At 42.3% G+C, this 22,467-nt stretch overlaps 1 protein-coding gene across 1 annotated transcript in view; it reads left to right on the top strand.

The window, feature by feature from the left end:
• The first annotated feature begins 5,801 nt into the window (after positions 1-5,801).
• The window catches only part of pawr (PRKC, apoptosis, WT1, regulator), a 55,964-nt gene continuing 39,298 nt past the window's right edge, over positions 5,802-22,467 (top strand). Inside the window, exons 1-2 of the mRNA XM_079235816.1 lie at positions 5,802-5,860; positions 6,128-6,810. Of these exons, the coding sequence (XP_079091942.1) occupies positions 6,250-6,810 (561 nt within the window). The 5' untranslated portion in view covers positions 5,802-5,860; positions 6,128-6,249. The remainder of the gene's footprint in view (positions 5,861-6,127; positions 6,811-22,467) is intronic.

The following is a 22,467-nucleotide window of genomic DNA, read 5'->3' on the forward strand; positions in this document are numbered from 1 at the left end:
GGTGCACAGCTTTGCAGACTCAGTCAGGTGGACCTTACATTGTTGTAATATAGTGGAGGGACTTCTCTTGGCCACACCACTGGATACTGAAACACTCTAATCCACATAAATTAGACACTGAGTCTTAAACCTACAGATTCACAGCACTCACACTCATTAATCTCCACTTGGGATCCCAGAGGGCAAAGAGTGTGAGAGCGTTTGCTGCAACTTCCACCTCAGAATGAGACCGATTCCCCTTCATGTGCATTACACGACGCTGATAATGAAACCAACTTTACTTTGGGCTCCAGCTCTGCTCCACGTCGGCTCACTGGCTGTGACTTGCTCTTCCTGCAGAGGATAAGCGCCGGGATCTGCTCTAATTGCTCAGAGTCATGCTAAAGTGTCTGGCCTCTCTATTTTTCCACTGCCTCAGCACGTCGGTGCGGAGTCTGCTTTGTGTTTGCCGTGGTATGGACGTGCTTCCTCGACCGTCGGAAAAATAAAATACAAAAAAACACTTTTAGACAGATTTGTGGCTTTAAAAAAAAGTGGCATGTCGTTGGTAACAAATGGTTTGATTGAATGCCTTCTTGTGGTGTTTTGTTGGCTCAAGGGCAAAGAGGACATCACCAGGCCTCCTGGTCAAGAGAATGTTAAAGGTCTGTGGAACATTTTGTTAAAAGTGGATCTCCAAACCTTTTAGGATCCATAATTAGATTTATTGTGTATGAAATGCAATGTACAATCCCCCTTTGAGCAGAGAACAATACATGTAAGTCAAAACCCTATTTTCTTGGAATGAAATGTGTGAACGCAGGATGGACACATAAGTTGAGGCCATTTTGGAGAAAACACTTCATTAAGAGTTACTTTAACTGGATAAAGGAACAAATACAATTTCCTTTGGAAAAATGTGTGTGAGTATGTTTGACTGTATGCAAATGGGATCTTTATGCTACTCTTTTTTTGTCATGACTGTACACCTGTCGATGATAGATGGTGCTCAGTCGGCCGTCATCTGCAGCTACTTCCACGTGTCCTCCTCATCATCATCAGCAGAAATGTGAAGAATGTGCGTATAGAACCTGTAAAAGCACAGCTGTGGCCCTTTAAGTGTCATAGAAATGTGACCATTAATATGTGTCAGCAGGAGCTGCAGAGACCTGTAAAAAAAACTCATGATTGCTGACAGCAGCTCCACCGTGAGACGACGTGCTGTGCTTTTCTAGGATGGAAATAATCCACAAAGAAGGAATTAGATCTTGGCAACTGCCATCACTCGTTCCTCCTCCTCCTCCTCCGCTCATTCTCTCCCATCAAGTGCAGCGTCCGGCCAAACAAGCCTCCCCAAGACTGGATGAGCAAAACCCTCTTTCAGGGACAACTGTCACTGTGAGCTGTGGGAGTTTATAGTGACACTTATGGTTATTATTATGAAGCGACTCAGCCGAGCTCATTGTCCCACAGAGGGCCGCAGCGAGTTGTGTAGTCTCGGAGGTAAAATATGTGATCTAGATGTACGTCACAGTCCCAGGGCGTCAAATACAGACGCCGAGTCAGTGGCCCCAAGCCTCAAGCTGTGGCCCTCGGGCGCCAGTTTTATATTCGTCATGGGATGAAATACATTTTCCGACTTCACAGCAACTTCACTCATTATTTTTGCGTCCTTTGCTCTCACGTCTAATAGTGACGGGGTTTGGGTTTCCATTGGAGTCAAAAGAAAGCCTGCCGGGTGCTGAAGGGTGCCGGTATCGGACGCAGCGGGGTACTGATGACCAACCGCCATGACCCGTCTGCAGGAATTTTAATGGAGATAATAACAACAACAAAAAATAGTTTTTGCTGTTTTTCAGTTTGTTTGCTTAAATGTATCTGGTCACAAAGATTCAGAATTAGGTCTTTAAGTGGAGACAATCTGAAGCAAAGACGAAGAGTTAAAACTCTGCCACGATAGTTTTTATGAAGTTCTGAAGCTGAGTTTAATTATTGAGACAAAAGTGACTGAAAAAGGTGATTAGAGGAGTTGGAGAACACAGAAATGCACTTTGGTTACACTAGACAGCTGCTAGGCAGTGATGAGAGCAAGTGTGTGTTCACCTGCTGGGTTTTAACCATGCATGTTTAAGCCCTTTTATAAAAAAAATGGAATTGCATTTGTACATCATATTGTCTTTCATTTTATTCTTATTTTTTTCTGCATGTTTTCAAGAGTTTTTCTGGTAATTCTCTTTATTTAAAGTATGAAAAGCATCTTTGAGAACTTTGAAAAGCGTTTTATAAATCGGATGTATGATTATTATTATTATTAAAGTGTTTTACTAACCATGTTATTGCATTCCCACCTGCACTTAGCGCGACTGAAATAAACAGCCATGCTTTTAGCCATGCTAAAATAAACATCTATTCAATGGATTGTCATTACATTTCATGCTCTGCATCCTTATAAATAAAAAGTTGAGAAAAAAGGTTTGACATTTTTGGAATTGAGCTCAGTCTCCTTCCAGTAAACAGGAAGCTATGCAGCTAGCACCAACCAGCACATCTCAATCTCACTAATCATCCTTCTTCACAATGATAAAGGGGTTCAATTGAAAGTATAACATGTAGAACTCTTATCCAGTCTGTTCCTCTGATGATGACAGATCATCATGTCATTGACCTTCACGACCTTCACCGGCTGATCGACCAACGCGGCTATAAACTTGACTCCCATGTCTCTCGCTCTCTCTTTCATCCTTTGCAGGATTCATACGTTGCTCGGGAGGCTCTGGAGAAAAAATTCTTAAATACTTGGATAAACAACTTCACGGGGGAGTAAGCTCCTTGATGGCTTTTGCCTGAAACATTACTGTCGAATAAAAGGAAAATGTGTGCACGCAACGAGTTTGAATAAAACACTTAACGTGGAGTCTGAGCACGCTTACGTTGGGAATACGTTACTGGAATGGGATAAGGTTAAGTTTGTGTCGGCACAAGAGGGAAACGAGTCAGCGACCAACCCTCCGCGCCCCCTCGTTCTCCATTTTCCTCCTCAAGAGCAGACAGAAATATGCTAAACACGCAGCACTGTGACCCGAGTCCACAGATCAGGGGTTATTTTTAGGAAAAAGGCGCCTCACTCCCTCCCTTTGCTCCACCCAAGTGTTTCCTCATTATCCGCTCAACGGGGTTGGCACTTGCAGAGATAATGGCCCGAAGGCCTCGTCTCCCATTCACCGGCGTGGGGATGTGGACCCGTGGCTCTTTTATCGGCCCTATCTATGATGACCCTGCCTGAAAGTCAGTGCACCCTCGGGAGCACACAAACCCAGCACTCAGAGGCTCTTACCATTCAGCACAGTTCACTTAAAGTGCCATTATCGTCACATTAAATGAGGTTTCTGACAGTGAGCACCTACATAGCAGACTTTAGAACCTGCTCGTTCGGTGAGGTAATGAATAGAAAAGCTCGGGGGATTGAATATCACTGGAATGCAGCGCAGAGTTGTCACAATGGAGCTTTGCATCGTGCACGCACGCAGCGATGACTTGCAGATTGTTAGATTCATTATGTTCCCCCCAAGCTGGGATCATTACGCAGGAGAGCTGCTGGTTTCTTTTAGAAACAGAGATCGATTCTGTTTGGGAGCTTTTCAATCGGTCTTCCTCAGCAGATGGAGTTTGCTCACTTTTTATTGAATTATACTGTGAGGGTCCTTCATGTCCTCAGAGAACATTCAGTGTAAACACTCATCTTTATTTGTATTATGTGGCATGTTTCAAAATACAAGGTACTGCACACAAAAAACACATTTTAACATATTTAAAAACTAGCTGATTTATACAGTTTAAATACAAATTTGAGGAACTTTACTTGAGTATTTTTGCATTTAATGGTACTTGCTGTTGTTACAGTTCAAATATTTACATACAAAATGTATGATGAGCTTTTAAACTACAACGTTAAAACGTTATTTACACATTGGTGCCTCAGGAAACATAATCCAATAATATAAAATATAATTGTACTGCAATCAGAGGGGCAAATTTTTCTGAATATCTGTACTTTTAATTTTGATGCTTCAAGTACATTTTGCAAGTAATACATACTCTTACTTGGACTTGGAGTAGTCTTGTGTAGCAGTAGAGCTGCATACTTCTTCCACTATAGGAACCAAGAAGAACAAATAAAACATATTAGAATGGAGCGAATTGCAAATAAAAAAACGTAAAACTGTTAGCAGTAATACAACCAAAAAGAAAACAAATACATAGATATAATAATGATAATAATAAGGATTCAACTTGCTAAAACCATCTCTACCTCCCTCCTCCAGTTTGCTTTTAATTTACTTTTTATTGTGTCTCTAATATATAAGCATTTGTTATGTGTTCATATGTGTGTTTTAGATAAAAGTAGCACTGTAAACTCATCTTAAAGTATTTATTGGTTTTGTGTGTCTGTGTTGTTTTATTTCTCTCTGATTGTTATTTTCTCTCATATGTAGTCATTTGGTGACCCTCCTTTTTAAAATTGCTGTAAAAATGACCTGTATTATTATGTGTGTTACACATAAGGACATTTTAAAAGCCTGGACAAAAAATGTCTCACAAAGAGCTGCGTGTGGACACAAAGGAGCCGCATTGCTGTCTTTAAGGCCTGTGAAGATAAAGTATCGAGGTGTGGAGGAGATTTCTACCTTTCAGTTTCTCTATTCACATTACTCATCGCCTATAAAGCTTCACAAGAGCAAGCAACACACCTGTCAATCCTACTATCAACCTTCCCTTCAGCCGGAATGAAGTGTGTATCCATCAGCGTGAGATGAACAAGGAGGTTCTCCTCGGATCAGAGCTGGTTGGACGAGTCACCCGGAGCCTCAGGGAGTCGGTCTGAATCTGCGTGGGAGACGGTTGCTCGTCTGCAGAAAAGTTGCAGTCTAACTGTGCGATTATCACAAGCCTGTTGAAGACGAGAGATCTCTTGCATTGCGCTGCTGGTGTACAGAGTCTTTTATAAACACACACCTGTCTGTGTAAAACTAAATAAACTTCCTGCTGAAATGTTTTGTTCAGAACATTTTCTTAAGGATTAATATGATCCATGTGCTCCATGATATTCCACTCAGTTAATCGTTGAGTCTATACAACGTCAACAGTATACCTCATTTTGACACTCAGTAATATTAATAATCTTATATTTTATTTGTAGTTGCACTTTTATTTTTACGGTGCATGAAGTGCTTTACCCAAAAGCAGCACATTTAAAAAATCATTAGGAGAATAAAACACTAAGGTAAGTACAAATATTATTCAAAATGCCAACAAAAAGGATGTGCTGACATGGCTTTCTCTGGCCATCCCACACTCTACATCTAATTATTAATGTATAACAATAATGACAGTTATTACATTCTTAAACTAAAATATTATTTTATTTATATCAACTATTTATTTTCAACATCTCTTGTACATGCTATTAGATTACATTCTGATAAAAATAATAAAACAATACTACTTATAATATAGTGAATATAAATATAGTGAAACTTTATAGCAACTTATAATGATAACAATAAAGCATGATAATATTTATGGAAATAACACAAGAATCGCTATAAAATACCGTAAACGCCTTTAAAAAGTAAAGCACAAGCCCCTGTGGGAATATTAAAGCACCATTAAAAGTGACTGTATTTCCGGGCTGAGCTCCCAGTCGCTTCGGCTTCAGTCGGAAGCGTTCGGGTGTCGTCGGATTCACCCGGTGCGCCAGAGGGCAGAGCGCCGAGCGCAGCGGTTTCACAGCGCTCGAGACAAGCGCCATTCATCTGAGAGGACCGCGGGCACACCTGGTCGGAACGAGGAGAGCAGTCCAGCGCCTGAAACCGCTCCACAGGTGAGTTTCTATCCGGCGTTACACTTCTGGGCAACTTTTAAACACTTTTATAAGCACTTTTAGTCGAGAAAAGATTACCAGAGCTGCAACGTTTTCGCATTTAAGCTCGCAGCAAACTTTATGAAGATGCTGCTAGACACGCGAAGTGTCACGACGTGTACTTTTAAAAGTCTCATTGTTTTTGCAAAAGCACCATGAATAAAAAAAAACGCACACACAGTTTTAAAGTGTTTCGTGACTTTTATTTCCCTTCCTACCTGTCAACAGCACTCGGGTTAATCACGTGAGGAATGCGGTGCCATTAAGGACAAAAGCCGAAACTTCAACCTCAACTTTAACGTGAATTGTTCACCCAATTTATCAAACAAAAAAGGGGGGCAGGGAGGATAATGGCAACGGGCGGATTTAAGCCAAACGCTACGACGGACTTCTTGGAGGAGTGGAAGGCGAAACGGGAGAAAATGCGGATCAAAATGTTGGGGGACATAGCCGCGGCCACTGGCGCGCCTTTGGGTGCCAGCAACCCAAACAACAACACCAGTAACCGCCACCCCGAGCTCACCAATAACGGCAGCCCGGACCGGAGCGCCTCCGCTGGGAACTGCCTCCCTCCCTCCCACGCGGTGGCTCGGTCCTCCTCCGGCACGGCTTTAAAGAGACCCGAGGAGGAGACGCACCAGCCTGCCCACCCTGCGTCGCCCACAGCCGTCACCCCGCCGGGGAGCAGCCCGAAGAAGGCCACGCCTCAGACGGAGCAGCCTCAGTGTGAATCCCCGGACTCCGGCCCCATGGCTTGCAACGACAGCGACAAGGGGAGCCCGTCACCCAGTAAGGTCAAGGAGAAGAATAGCACTGGTCCCAGCGCGAGGAAGGGGAAAGGGCAGATCGAGAAGAGGAAGCTGAGAGAAAAGAGGAGATCCACAGGTGTTGTCAGCATACCATCCAATGAGGTGAGTCAGGCCTGCTTTAACACAATACATATATATATATATATATATATATATATATATATATATATATATATATATATATATATATATATATATATATGTGTATGTATATGGAAAGGGAATCCCCCTCCTGATGGGTAAGCACCTTTTCTCCAATGGGAAGTTGATTTGATTTTGAGTCAGCTTGCTGTGGGATGATATGAGGGTCCTTGTTGTGATCAGGTGTGTTTTCTGTCTTTGCTGCATGTAAAGTCAGAACACCTCATGTTTCATTGAGATGGCTGGTCGTGAGTTTTACTGGTGCCATATCAATATTTAAAAACAACCTCAACTTAACCTCGACACATATGTTTTGATACAATCCCTTCAATGTAGGTCATTAAAAAAAAAAGTCAAGAGTTTATGAAGTGTGTACTGAGTGGACCATTTATGCAGTTAGACAAAATAAACTATTTTCATCATCTATGAATCACTTTTTGATTAATACTTTGGTTGTTTAGTGCATATATTGTCACACACATTTCCAGAGCCCATTATGATGTATTCAAGTTAATTATATTGTTTTGCAAAACACCAAAACCTAAATGTTCTCATTTTACAACGATATTAAAGAGAGAAAAGAAGCAAAGAAGTAAAGCTATAAAAAGTAGCGCCTCACCAATGATTAATGTGTCTTTTATCCGGTGACGTGCACATAAATCGAAGTAAATAAAATATCAAGAAGCCAATTTTTGTTAAATATCAAGTTGTCTCCATACAGAGGGGCTTCTTGGGGTTATTGTTGCATTTTTGTCCTATATTTGATATGAATGTCAATTCCGGGGTTAGTTTATCCTGCCATACTAATTTGGATTGTGTTTTTTCTTTCTTTCTTCTTTTCCTTGCTATCTTAGTACTTCATGTCTCGGGACCAGGTTGGAACATTTTTTATTTAAGTTATTTATACCTTGGATTCTGCGTGCGCGTCGGACATCCATCTATGAATTAAATCAAAGAAAAGCTTTCCAAAAGTTTCCAAATTCCTCCCATGCACGTGTCTGGTTTAATCGAACCTCTGTGGCGAGAGAAATGTAAGCGGCTCTCAGACTAAATTGAGGGAGGGGTTGTGAACTGGTGGAGGTGTGTGTGTGTCTGTGTGTGTATATATATATATATATATGTATATGTGTGTGTGTGTGTGTGTGTATTGGGAGTAGGTCTTGGGGCGTTATTGCCTAATTCCTGTAGTTCGGACACATGCAGGAACTCTGATATGAAGCGTTGGCCGCCAACAAGCCCTCCCGGGCCTGTCCTGTGATTATGTACACTCTAAAAAAAATAGTTGGAATAAATGTTTTTTCATTAAGGTGATGGTGGTGTTGCTCCATAACCACCCTGCTTCCCGTATCGCCTTCTCTTACAACTTGGAGTTTGACCAGTTTTTGCAGTTGGCGCTCCACATCCTGTTATTAGGTGCTCAGCAGTGCCGAGCGGAGCCGTTTGAGAACTGGTCCCGAGCCAGCCCGTAATGCTGGGCTTCAGCACTCTGGGCTGTGCCAGATATGTTAGATCGAGCCCATGGGCAGCTGATTATGTAGTAAAGTGGGCGAGCAGACTGTTATTTGGTGGGGGGAGGGGGTAATCTGATGAAGTGGTTGGCTGATTTGTGCAAGAGAGGAAGAACTGGAAGTCTCTGATCCCAACCAGAGGCCTGTGGTCTCAGTCTGAGTTTGCAAAAATGTCCCGGAGTCTTGCTCCTTATCTACGAGATACAGAGAGTACTTAAACACGTCCACGAGTATCTCGGCTACGGGATATTGGAGTGCCATGTGAAACATTCACCGAGTTCTGATGGGGAACTCAAATAAGATAGCTGTTGGTACACTCGGATGGATGAGTATAAACATGTCTGATCGGTAATGAACTGCCATGTGAGCAGGTTTGATCAGTTTGAGTTGTGTGATAGTCGGTAAAACAGAGAACATGAGGAACAGAAAGAGTGAGACAGATCCATTGTCATTGGGTTTTTGACTTTTCGTGAGCCAAGCAAGCAATTTGACAACGTTGTGATGGACATTTTTCCCTCTTTTCTGACATTTTATATATCAAAACGATTAATCAAGACAATAATCTGCAGATTAATCAACAATAAGAATAATTCTTAGTTGCAGTGCTAAACTATTTGCGTGATAACGGGTAAATCTGTTGCTTTCTGCCTGATAAATGACTTAATTGATGTTTTAAAAATAATGTTGTAGGGCTGCCCGCTCATAGTGGAGCAGTCGACTAGTCGGTCGCTTTGGTTTCAGTTGACTAAGATTTCTTTAGTCGATTAATCGTTCTTTATGCTGAATGACTTGTTTCCAATAAACATTTGAGCACATCTTTGGTAAATCCAACATTTAAAGTGGTACTTTTGCGTAACTCTTTGTGGAGCAACTACATTTTCCAGCTCTGTCGATCAACTAATCAACAAACTAGTCACAAAAATGTAAAAAACAGTGTTAGTCAGCTAAGAATGTCTTATTGTTTGGGAGCACAGCATTCTGCAAGCTTTTGGAAATCACCTCAGATATTTATTCCTTTTTATCTGACGTTTCCCTTTCTCCTCTTGTTGCATATGAAGAGGACCAAACTATGCAAATGAGGCCTCCCCTCACACAAGCCCCCTTTGTGATGTGAACATGAGCGGACAGGTGTGAAAAGAGATGCCTGGGATAATCTCCCCACTCGCTCTGTGCAGCATAATAGCCGTTGAGCGGGGTTTCAGAGCATCAGGGGAACCCAATCTTCTGCCTGTTGAGGCCATAATGGGCTGATAAAAGCTCCCTGCTTTCCCGGAGAAAGGACAGTTCTGCACGGCATCAATCAATACCGACTCCCGGCGCTCCAGGAAGGTGTCTCCTTTCTCTCACCCTGCCCGCCGCCTCCAAACGGAGGGCATTGTTGTTGATGCTGACCTTTGACCCTGCTCGCGACATGCTTACGCAACAGAGGAATGTGGAAATGACTAAGTGTGTGTGTTGGAGAGGTTAAGCATCTGAAAATGTTTCGGGTTGTGATGTCAGCACGTTTTCCCACAGGACGGCGTACGCGGTCTGATGGCTCATTGTGCGGCTTCTTTTTTTACTAGCTCAGTGAGTTATGAGGCTGCGGTCGGACACACAATAGGGAGTGTGAACTTGTGTTTCATGTGGACGGCTGGATGTGTTGCTGCTGCTGCTGCTGCCGGGGAGCGTGGAGCCTCTCACAGCTATTTGTCTGCTTCGTCACCGAAGAGGTGAATAGGTTTAACATGCGATACTGTGCCGAGCGCTCAGGCAGCTAACACTCTTGTGATAGGCGGACATGGCAGACAAGAGGGGTCCTTGTTCAACCTGACCCTTTGTTAATAAGTTTAATGTTATACAAACATATCTCAAGCTCTCAAACGCCGCTGACCCACTGCCAAACTCTGCTTAAACCCACTGACCTTTATCTTAGGTTCTAGCTCGAGATCCCGACGTCTCTAAAGAAGCCAGATAACTCGACTGTTTTGGAGAACGGTTTTCAAAATGATGTGTATAGAATATGATTCAGTACATTTTATGATATTGTGCAACCATTAAAAACAAGTCGATATACGATGTGTTACTGTCAAAGCGTGAAAAATGATGACCTTAACAACCTAAAAGCTGCTTCAGGGAGTCATAAAAAGGGGGGAAAAATAGTTTTTGCCAAGTTTATACTTCAGTTTAACTCAATTCAAGTGAAATTTAAAGCCAACATTTTCATTAAAAAAAATACTTTGATTGTTGTGAAATCATTCACATGTCAAATGAAAAGTTACATTTTAATTTGGACATTTTACATTGAAGTCCCCCTATTTCAGAGTATGCAAAGTGTGTGTCGGGCAACGTGTCTCATATCAAATGAGGCCGTACGCATCGGTGAATATTGGCGTCTACTCTTTCATCCGCTCTCTCGGCGGTCGCTGACATGAATCGGCGAATGCGCCTTGCCTTGTTTGTGCACAAATGTGTTTCTGCTCCATTTTATTCGGTGGTGAAGTTCAGTGGAGGGTGAAGTTGTGTGTTTTGAAGGGAGGGAGGCATGCTGGGAGTTTGTGAAACAGTGGATTCTGTGCAGTTGCAGAGACTGTGTGTTTTGACACTGGTTTAATAAAATGAGCACTGATGTGTGTGTTTTTGTTGCCTCCCACGGATTTGTGAGATTTTTATTTTGGTGTCGTTCCACTGACTGCTGCTGCTGCGTTTGAAGCTCCAAAAAAATACTGTCTGAATATACAATAGATCAGCAACATATTTGCTCTTTTGTCCATATGTTAAAGTAGATTCCTCTTTTCTGCTTGAGCAGCTTCTTTTAGGCGTTGTGTTCCACACACAACGAACTGACGGTGTGCATTCTTAATGCTCCTTTTAAAATGTTTTATTAAATGAGCTTTGACACCTTTGGCATCCCGCATAATGAATCCTGTGACTCGCTGCACTCCGAAAATCCTCACAGTTGTTTGTTTACTGAATTATAAAAAGGCCCTTGATTCACAGCTATGCAAAAGAAGGCAAGAATGTTAATTTTCATGTGGTGGAGCTTGTTTCACTTGCTGTTTAAAAGCCTCTCCAAACAAGGTCACATCATCACAGTAAATACCACAGGGGTTTTATCATGGACTTAGGTAAGCAAAGAGCTATTTAGGCAGGGTGTTGTCTTTCACTCGTTGGACAACAGAAAAGCTAAACTCTTTAATTAAAGCACTTCTCAAACTGTTTCCCCAAAGCCAGAAGCACCCAAGAAGAACAATTTAGTTTGGTCTACTTACTGGAGTGAACTCTGGATTGTTTATGAGGGCCACTGTCACTGGAAATATTTCAAACGGGGGAGCGGTGTAACTGATGGAAATAAAAGTCCCGTCTGAGCTGCTTTGTGGAATTTAAGGGAATTCCAAAGAGGGGAAAGAAGGAGGAAGTGTTCTCTGCTTCCGAGATGAAGTTGTTTCCAGCTCGGGCCTTTTTCCTGTAGAGGGGCCTCTCAGCACCTCGTAAAACACGCAGCACCCTTGTAATGGGCCGTGGCGCGTGGTTTTGTTCAGTTTGGTAGAATGTTTCGTAAACTTCATCTCCCATTAAAAGTGACCCCTGACTAGGTGAGGGGTCCATTATGCTGTCAGATGGCATCGGATCACTGGATTAGAGCGGAAGGGGGCTGGGAGAAGGAAATATGACGGTTGGCCCACCAACTCCTCAGCCACAGAAGGTCAGATACATGTATAGATATATATCTATATGTTGTCATAAGAAAGGATTCACCAGTAAACCTGTTCCTTCTTTTTATTGTTGCATCCTGTAAATGAAGCACACAGTGATTTACATTCAGTTGTTTGTTCGCACTCCCGATGAGTTAACACTTCCTCTGTTCTTAGGGTTCAGCACTACATTGTTGTAAAAGTTTGTACAAAGTTTTAACATCAACTTTGACACACTTCAGACAAAAGGCTGCTCTGAATGCTACTTGCCTTGGTATCACAATAGTATGCGATGCATTCAAAGTCAGATTATAGCAAATTTCCTTTTCTGTTTGCTTTTGGAGTTTTGTCTGGTATTTGCACACAAAGTTTAAAGTCCCTTTTTTTTTTTTTTTTTTTAAAGAATCCAGGTCACTGCTCTGAAGTTATGGCTGCTCAGGAGCTATGCGGAACAGACAAGTAGATTATTCCTGAAGAAACAATGTACCCCCTGCACAGCATGCACAAGAATGCACAGTCATGCAAAACCTGCACTGCCTGTCAGTATGGACGAGCCCTGAGACTGTTTTCCCTGCAGCGTCAGGACTCTGTTTGTGTGAGACATGACTCACCTTCTCTGCTACCGCCTGAGAGACACGACTGCTGCCTGTGTGGCTAATCTTTAACTGCTCGGTGTGTACATATCCCGCTCATACAAGTTTGGCGGTGATGTCAACTTGAAATTCTAAAGTAAACCCCTTTGACAATCAATCATTTCTGATTGATCCTCTGGAATTTGCATCATTCTGCACTGAATAAACTGGTTGAACTCAGAGTGCTTCTTAACCCTGTGCAAATATTTAACCCAATCCAACCCCAAACCAATGTCGGAGTGATTAGCCCCGTCGTGGTCTGACCCCAGGGTCAGCCCGTTGTTTTGCTTTGATAGGTCACGTCAAACTCCAAAAATGTCACTCCTTTTGTTTAAGTTAATTTCCACATTTTGTTTTCAGAGCGCCTGCTGTTATTCCCTTCCTCGCATGTTTCCCTCTCTCATTACCAGCGTTCACGCTGAGAACATTAACGCGATCCTGGGGGTGTGTTGTGTGGTGACTGACATGCAGTTTATAGACATTTACCGTTTGGGATTCTTAATCCTGGGAGTTTATGGGAGGCATGCCGAGAGGAGCGATAATCGCTTTCACGCTTCCAGTTTTCAGGAAATGTGTGGTTGTTGGGGGAACTTTCTCTATTTTTGCTGCCGTCTTGCTAGTTTGACAGCACGCAGACACGCAAACAGCAGGGGGTGTTGAGCAAGAGAGTTGCGGATCAGAGGAGCGGGTCAGTGTGTGTGTCTGTTGGGATTTTGTGCGTCTGTGATGTGGAACCCATTTGTCGGACATTCCTGTGTGTTTGCCGACGTCTGCGGGGAATTTCGTGAGTCAGCCCTAATCAGGCCACTCTGCATGATAAGGCGTTTGGGAGCCCGTCTGTTTGTGTTCATTAAAGCAGAATTACTTTGAGACCCAAGTCTCCGCTTTCCCACTCTGTTCTATTTTAGATTCTGGGACAGGTTCGCCTGTTTTTCACTGAGATTCATAACGAGGATCTTCCAAGGCCAGACTTTGTAACTTTAAGAAAAAATAAATAAAGATTAAAGAATCTTATTCTTGCGAATGACGTGAGCGACAAATGAGAGAGTAGCTGCCTGTTTTTTAATTATGAAGAGATTTTTAAATATAGCCGGACGATATGTCCAAAATCTTCCATCACGATAGAGGTAATTGCATATCTCGATAATAATACACTGACACATGATTGCATGTCAAGATGTAGCATGTTTTTTTGCAAGGTCAATAAATATATCTATATTAAATAACCACATGACAAAGTCTATTTTGGAAGTGAAAAAATTCAAAGTACTTAATTAATAACGTTCATGCAAAAAGTGAAATTATAGAGAGGAAAAAAAAAGATCAATATTACCATCTGTACACTGACTATGTTCACATGCACACACATATAGAGTACGTTTATTATCAGTTTAGACGATATATATAATTCAATTCTGATATATTTCAATGGAAAGAGGATAAATGAATTACATTTTCAGTATATAAGTGGTGGAAATTTCGAACCTCACTCGCTTTAATGTTGTCCGATGACCGAATACGAAGCCTTGAGATGCGTCTTTCCATAGTTTCAGTCGAAATCTGACCAATTATGTGACAATTATCACTTTACGTGCAACACATGTGGAGTTATATTGTATATAATTCAAAACCCAGTGGCCATCTGACGCAGCAACAGTCCTCTGCTCACTCTGCCGTTTTATCGCATGAGGGACAATAAGCCTCAGTTATATTTGTATGAGTGAATGCACACCAACAGACTGATTCTGTCTGCGGTTAACAGGTTTCACGCACTGCCTCGGTGTTATGTCACCCTGGATCCCGCTCAAACGCTTTTCTCCTGATGAGCATCGCTGTAATCTGACAAGCGGATTTTTATACACGTGTAACCAAAACCTGCTCCTGAGGAAGGATGAATAAAACATCTCTTTCCTCCTGTCGGCTAAGGAGGGAGAGTGACGGACTGGTGGCTGGACAGGATGAGGGTTTTGAGTCTCGCCAGTGTTTTTGCTTCACTTCTTACTTCTTACCCTGCAGGGGACAACACTTAAATTTTCACAAACTAAACTGCAAGAAAAATATTTCACCACTAAACGGCAACGGTGCTGTTGGCGCTCGAGTTGAACGAAAACAACGAGGATTTATTAGAGCGAGACATATGAAGATTTATGTGGTAATTCCGACCCCAAGAGAAAATATTTTCAACACCAGCGGATTGATTTGATTTGACTGAATATTAGATACATGGACAGGATTTTACCACAGAAAGACCCTGTATTGAAAACCCAGCTCGCCGAAAGCAGCCCAGGAATTCAGCTGGAATGAATACGTGGACCTGAACGGCCAAACGCACGGAGCCTTGATCTCTCAGCCTTTCTTCCCAACAAAGGAGCCTGAACCCTGCTTTGGGCCTATACCTCTTACCTTGAAGCTCCACTGTCTTTGTGTTTGTGCATGTACGTGTGCATGTGTTGTGTTTACCGGTGTTGTGTGCCACTTGACACACAACACTGGGGGGAGTGATCCCATACCGACCGCAGCACCAACAAAATGCCTCGTTTGATCATTCCAGCTCTCTCTGTTGCTGGCAAATCACTCGTGGCACTTTTGTTTTGAGGCTCTGTTGTATAATACAAGTGTGTGTGTGTGTGTAGTACATGTACACTCATTTCCTTCTGTTTTATTGCAGCTTTATTGCCCTTCCCCCCACCTTACCCCCCCATACAAGGGCAAAGGTACGAGGCGGCTCACAGTGTTTGTTGTGAACTAGGAAACCAAAGAAAAGAGGCTTTTTTAAAAGCTGTATTCGGTGTTCCAGAAAGTAATGAAAAGATGCATTCAAGTTTTTTTTTAATCTAATGTAAAGTAATGCAGTAAAGGGAGAATTGCCAGAGACTGTATGTTTAATGAAGGAGGGTCCTGTTTAGATCGTCATCTGGTTATCTAAATTGATCATTAAATGAGGAGACATCGGTAATTGATTGATCACGTCGTAGCTTTCTGGCAATTAATTAAAGTCATAATGTCTGGGAGAACAGAAAAAAACGCAGGTGTGCTTTTATTTACTTGACGTTGCATCCAACCCTACTAAACAATTATTGAGGGGAAACCCTTTATTTATACAATGTATAGTTTTTAAAGCACATAGAACAGTATCACAAAAAAAGTATTGAGCATTGGACATTGAATTTACATGTAAATGTACTTTTACATTGTTGGATTAAATACCAGCACAAGGCAGCAAGTTCCGGAGACACCACCTGCACTTTAAACAGTATAACATCATTTATATGGTGAAAACCTGACAACCATTAAATTGACTGGGATGTCTGAGGGTAATATATTCTGTCAACGCGGCTCCTTTCCAGCCTGTGGTGAGAAATACCTGACGGATAACCTGTTTGACCAGCACGTCTCTCCTGTTGCGTTTAGAAAAGCCAAATTAAAGGACCAACCTCCGTAGGGAGGATGTGAAGATGTGATTTGTAATAAAAACTTAGTACAATCTACTAATAGTTGTCAGACTATGCTAGAATAAGTTTCTGTCCGAAATATCTTGTTTTGCTATATAAAAATCTGAAATACCAGAAATGGAAAATCTATGTTAAAATCATGTTTTTTAAATGCTATAAAACGTAGCAGATTCTAAAGAGAGTATAGAGTCTAGAGAGAGTATTTTACTTATTGAGCAGGTTTGCAAGTGAGATTGTGTGTCCATCTAATTTCAAAATAAATATAAACTATGTAGTTTTCTCGAACATTGGAAAAAAAAATGTAACGTCCAGAGTTTAAAAAACCCGAAAAGCACACAACTCCTCCCCATCTGCTCCTCAGAGCTCAAAGCCTCCTCACACCTTTTTTAAGCAATGACGCAAACTGATCGTTTACAAGTGTCCGAATTCGTAATTAAGCGTCCGCTAACCGAGTGGGTGAATGAACACAAATACAACCCGAACCAGCGGCAAGTCGTCAATCCTGTTGGCGCTCCCTCTTTGTGGACACGGAGACAGTCCAGTGCAAACAGAGTGTCAGGGCGACGATGGGCCGTTTCCATTCCAGCACCAGCAGGGAAGAGACCAAGTGTCCGGGGCGGCAAATACTAAAGCTTGATCCGTTTAATCACTTAACACATTTGATTTAATTGTGTGTTAACTTGACAAACTTGTGTACCATTTGGGTGCAATGTATTTTTTTTTACACCCCTAGTTTTTCTAGGGCTGTAAAAAATATATATACTGTATATATATCGCAATGTTCATGTTTTGTGATACTTTATTGATTCTCAAAAACACTGTTTGGGTTTTGGGTTAATAGTTTAACTTACAAATACTTTATTTAATTAGAAAAGATGTGCACCCTCTCAGTGTATGGGCCTTTTGTTAAGCCCTGGCGTCCCCCAATCGGGGGACCCTTTTATATCAGGAAAATCAAGAAAAAATCATGGTATAAATCCCTCCCCCCCAAAAAACAAACATGTTTGGTATCAAATTAAACATAAAAATCAGGGCTACAATAATATATAATCCCGATGTACAACCTCTAAACACAACTCAAACAATAAATAGGGTTAGGGTTATTAGGGTTAGGGCTTAAAGGGCTACAGTAGTGCTATTATTCTGATTGCCGTAAAAAAAATGTTCTTTACTTATTTTATGCATATGGTGGGGTTTTCTTCATACTATACTATAAATTGCAATATATTGAAACGTTAGCCCCTGTATCATCATACGTAATCGTATCGCCAGATTCTTGCCAATACTCTGATGTAAACCATTAATTTAAAGCCGAATGTCGGCATTTTAACCTCCTTCTCAGTCCTTATTATTTACAATGCGCCACACAGTGAGGATACACCTCACTATTATCCGCCGAATTTCGCCTCTCAGTGACTCCTTTTCAAGTTATTCGCTTTTTCTTTTGAGTTGGTGACATCTTGTGCTCTGCGTCAGCCCGGCTGCCGTCAGACCTGTCCAACAATAAACAGACGAGATCGACATCACTTCCTGCCTTTCTCACGAGAGGATGTCATCGTGGATCATCGGACGTTCTTTTGATTCTCGTTTGACTCCTGTTAACCTTTGCTGTGTTTTCCTCTCCTAGTACTGCAGATGTTTTCGTGATGACTTTGCTGATTTGTGGGCGTTAACCTCACCTCGATAATTAGGTCATCTGTGGTTATTGCTCCAGAATGCCCGGCATGTTGTTGGAAACTCGCCTTCAAACAAACTTTCCGGGTGAGACGTGCGCACAGGGCTGCAGACAGACTGATACTAAATAACACATCTTGGTTGTTTGATTTTCTTCTTCCAAGAGAGTAGGGCCACTGTTACGCAGCTCTGTGTTATACATCGTGCTTTCTGCCCTTACACTGATAGCGTCTGACTGCAATAAATTCATTGAAGATGCCTGTCATGATCAGGATGGAAGGTCAAGGCAAAGAGCAGGAACTCTACACTTTAATTTGTGTTGACTCTGATCTCTGACCTTCACACGTTGGTCCAATCAGCCCCCCTTTCTTTTTTTGTGTGCTTTTCTTATCACGCTGATTATTATCTGTGACGATTTGAAGGTTCAAAGATTGGAAAAACAACAAAAATATTCGGCCTTTACCTTTTTTAGGGTGCTGTATTTAAACCGCTTTGCAGATTACCGACAAATCTGCTTTTGCTTTCCGGTTCCTTCTCAGAAAGTGAGAAGAGGTGACACAAACACAAGCAGCTTGTCAGATCTGCAATGTATCGAAGGAGAACACATTTTTACAAGAACTTCCGTGCAGTGCAGACAGAGCATGTCATATCCTCCATGTTTTCCTCAGGGGATCTGGTGACGATGGGTAGAATGTTTATTTTTTAAGGTCAATATCAATTATTGGCATGTGTAGATGAGGAAATATTTGCAGTAAAAATGAAAATCCTAGTATACAAATTTTGAATAACGCAAACTTAGTTTGAATGCCTTTTTAATGATATGTTGCAAAGGAGATTTTACTGCACTTTAGACCTTTTCTTGAAAAGAAACAGAGAGAGGGAGAGAGAATACAAAAACTTTCTCTGATCTTGAAGCTGAGTGTACGTGTACAATCCTCTGGTTTCATCAGTGAAGTGTATGAACCACGCTGCAGACGTGTCCAACGTGGGTTGAATATCGTACTGTCCACGTTGTATATGTCTGGTGTGTGAAATGTTTGTGTCCCCACTGTGCTGCATTCTTATAAACCAGCAGAAACACTGGGGGCTTCTGTAACTTCAGCGTAGAGGACTGAGATGTTTTTGTTTTTTTTGGCAATATCTGCTGCCTTACGTAGCTCTGGCACAGACAACTACAACTTGTGTCGTGTTGCCAATCAGGTAGTGCTGTGGGTGGGACCACACAGTGTTGACTACTAATATCACATTTATCATCACGCCATATGCTGTAAAACGCCGACTAAGCAATGATCACAGCAGCTGTGTTTTCTGCTTGATGGCAAACTGTTGCATGATTGATGCTGCTTCTAATTGTTTTTATTCTTCTGTTGCTGTCTGGCAACAAAACCCTGAAGTGAAAGTTGAACAGACGTTGTAGAGACGTTTCAGTCATGCCTTCGTGGAAGAGAAGCCGAGCGGCCTCTCTCTGTGGCATTAACCTTCGCCTGCGGCGCTGGCGGCCTCCTAAAAGATTCATAGCCAATGAAACTCCTCAGTTCAGCGTGACAGATTGGATTCTCGTCACAAGACGACCCTCGTCGATTGTGTGCTTTTTTCCCCGTTTGCATGTTTGTCTGGTCCCTTTCTTCATATTTCATCTGCTATTTTGCCTTGTGGATGCTTATGGTTTATTTGTATTTTTCCCTTTGTTCTCTATTTTTAGATTCTCATTAAAAATAGCTCCTCAAACAGCTCATTAGTAAGTCAAACCTCAACCCTGCATACATCCATAGTCATTTGTTTGCGCTCAGGCTTCAAGCTCATAAGTAAACATGAGGTATAGCTGTGTGTGTGTGGCCTCTGTGCCCTCTCCTCTCTCTTTCTCCTCAGCTCGATCCGCTATTCAAATGTGAGGCTGTCCAGGGCAGGATTTATCTCCCTCGATCGAGTGTAAACAGTCGTCGGCCCGCCATCACGTAGTCTTCTGCGTGCTCTCCTGGGAGTTATTTTGAGACGTCACTGAATGTCGACTTCTGGAGGAAATAAATGCACGACTGCTCTATAATATCTGACTTTCAAGTCGCACCAGGAAGTTTACATCCAAACACACCTGCCTTACCACAAAGTGGAGCCACGCTAGAGGGAGAGTCGACTAGTTGAGGCATTGCAGATTGGGCCTATACAGTCTCTTTGGCGAGTGTTTTTTTTTTTTAAACTACGCTACAGATCGCTATATTTGTGCAAAAGAAAAGGGGATGACCAATTTGTGGCCACACAATTGAACAGTCCTCTGTAATCCTTTTTTTTTTTTTTTGCCAACCAAGCTCCATAAACGAAAGTGGTTAGTTTGAGGTATTGGATTAGAAATGGTTTTCCTTCTGGTAACCTGAAAATCGGTTGGTTTGGAGCGAGCGATATCGCCTGGAGGGGGTAACGACTGCCTGAGAAAAACACGTTCCTGGGAACTCCCCGACCTCTTGAGTTTCAAGCAGGTTTGTTTGTGGAGATTGAGTCTTGCTTGTTGTCTTCACAAACGCAGTTTCATCTGATTTATTTTCATGTGGAAAACTGCAGTGATTAGTACATGTGGCATTCTCTCAGTTCACCATTTTATGCATTAAAAGGGACACATCGTGGAGAACCTGTTTGTGCACATACATGTGGGTATATGGAGGGCCACCCAACCCATATACTCTGAAATAAAGACACACCAAGTCAGCAGTTTGATGGCTGCCTGGATCAGGAAACATGACTTAACAAGTCATTCATATTTGGCTCGCCGCCATGTTTCTCATGCAGGCTCATTAGAATATATAGTCCTCCATCTGAGAAATTGAGTCAACAAATACTGGCCTTCCAAACATTAACCTACATATTTTGCTTCTAGTGCCTCATGTACGGAGCATTATAATTCATCGTGTGTGTGTGTGTGTGTGTGTGTGTGTGTGTGTGTGTGTGTGTGTGTGTGTGTGTGTGTGTGTGTGTGTGTGTGTGTGTGTGTGTGTGTTTCCAGCTGCTTGTCACTTCCGTTTGAGGCGGTCATATGCTGATTGCTTATTGTCAAAGCAGATTGTTAAATAACACCCAATTGTTGGTTTCTTTTATGACGTAACTTGCTCGCTGCCTCCACCAGGACACAAGTTAGTTCCACCGTAAGAAAGAAACCAACCTCAAAAGAAGATGAATCAATTTCTCCAGTTTACAGGAGCGCTACCGTGTGATCCCAGAGTGACAAAGTGACATTTCATTTCTTGTTTGCCGTGCTTGTTCTCTCACAGTTGCGCGGATCTTGGCAGGAAACAGTATTTACATACTGCCTGCTCTTCAACTAGAAACCGGTTATTCATTTCCTTACTCATGTACTTTTATCCTATCAAGTGCTCGTCGGCTGTCACGATCCAGGCACCTTTTTTAAAAGTAGAACCAGGTCTGAATTGAGTCTGCGTGGTGAACAGACTGCAACCTTTCCCAGCCCATGCGGTTAGCTGCCTGCCGGTGGGGGAGTTCAGACGGTGCTTAGCATGACTCATGGTCTGGTTTGCTGTCTGCCAGCGGACAAACACAATGGCCTCTGTACACAATAGTCCAGCCTCTCTCCCGCTGGATTGCAAAACATTCTTCAACAGTTTCCGATACTGTATATCAGAGTATTGTGTTACTGGGCAAAGCAGGCAAGGTGCCCTCCACAACGCACACCTCCTGACCTACAATCGCTCACAGCATACTTTTGTATATACATATTAAATATGATGCTACCACAGAATCGAATAAAGGATTTATCTGGAATATTTGGTATCAGTTGATGTTAAAAGTTCAGGAGTTTGGTTGCTTTTGAATTAAATGGGAATGTTTTGCTAAGAAGGCCCACTCCATAAAGGGTTTATCAGGGTCTGACTTTATTAATGGTTAATACACAATTTAGTAATGCTTTATAAATCAGTTGTAAGTCATTACTACCAATAGTTCTTGGGTTGCAACCATATCACCCATTGGTTTGTAGACTGCTGTTTTGAAGCATCGAGTTTTGTAAATGTGTCCGTGGGCCATCTTGGGTTTTGGTCGGCCTTGTTTTTTTGTAACCAGAAGAACAAACGAACGCTGAAAAAGACATTTTCAGCGACCCAAACAAACAATTAAAATCTCCAAGACCGGAAAACACAGTGGAAGCTGCCTGTCAATCCCAAGGTTAACTTTCTTTAAAAGAAAATACGAGAGAAAACATAGAATACAGTCAAAAGAACTAGTGAAGCAAACAACCAGAATGTCACTCCTTTTTTTACATTTAAAAATCTTTTTGGAAAGGAAACTTTCTTTAAACAGGAAGTGCTTCTGACTGGAAGTCGAGCTCCTCCGGGACCTGCGGCACATTCACGAACATTAGCGTGATTACTGTGGTGCTGCGGCCAAAAGACGCAGACAATCGCATGCTGCCTGTCAGCCTTGTCCTCATGTGCTCCGTCCGGACTTCCTGTTCTCACCATCTCTCTCGGGGAACAAGAAGAGAACGTCTCGGTGCTTAAGTAACGCTGCCGAGTAACAAGCTGCTCTGAAATACCACGAGCGGCGGTAATAACTCCCCTTTGCGTTGTCACACATCACACTCGCTTCCCCAGCCAGTCCACCCTCCTCCCACTCGCTCAGAGTTAATGGGAGGCCTGTCGTTTCTTGAGAAAGTGTCCACCCTCCACTTTGAGTCCTT

Source organism: Taurulus bubalis (genome assembly GCF_910589615.1).
Source record: "Taurulus bubalis genome assembly, chromosome: 20".
NCBI lineage: Eukaryota > Metazoa > Chordata > Actinopteri > Perciformes > Cottidae > Taurulus > Taurulus bubalis.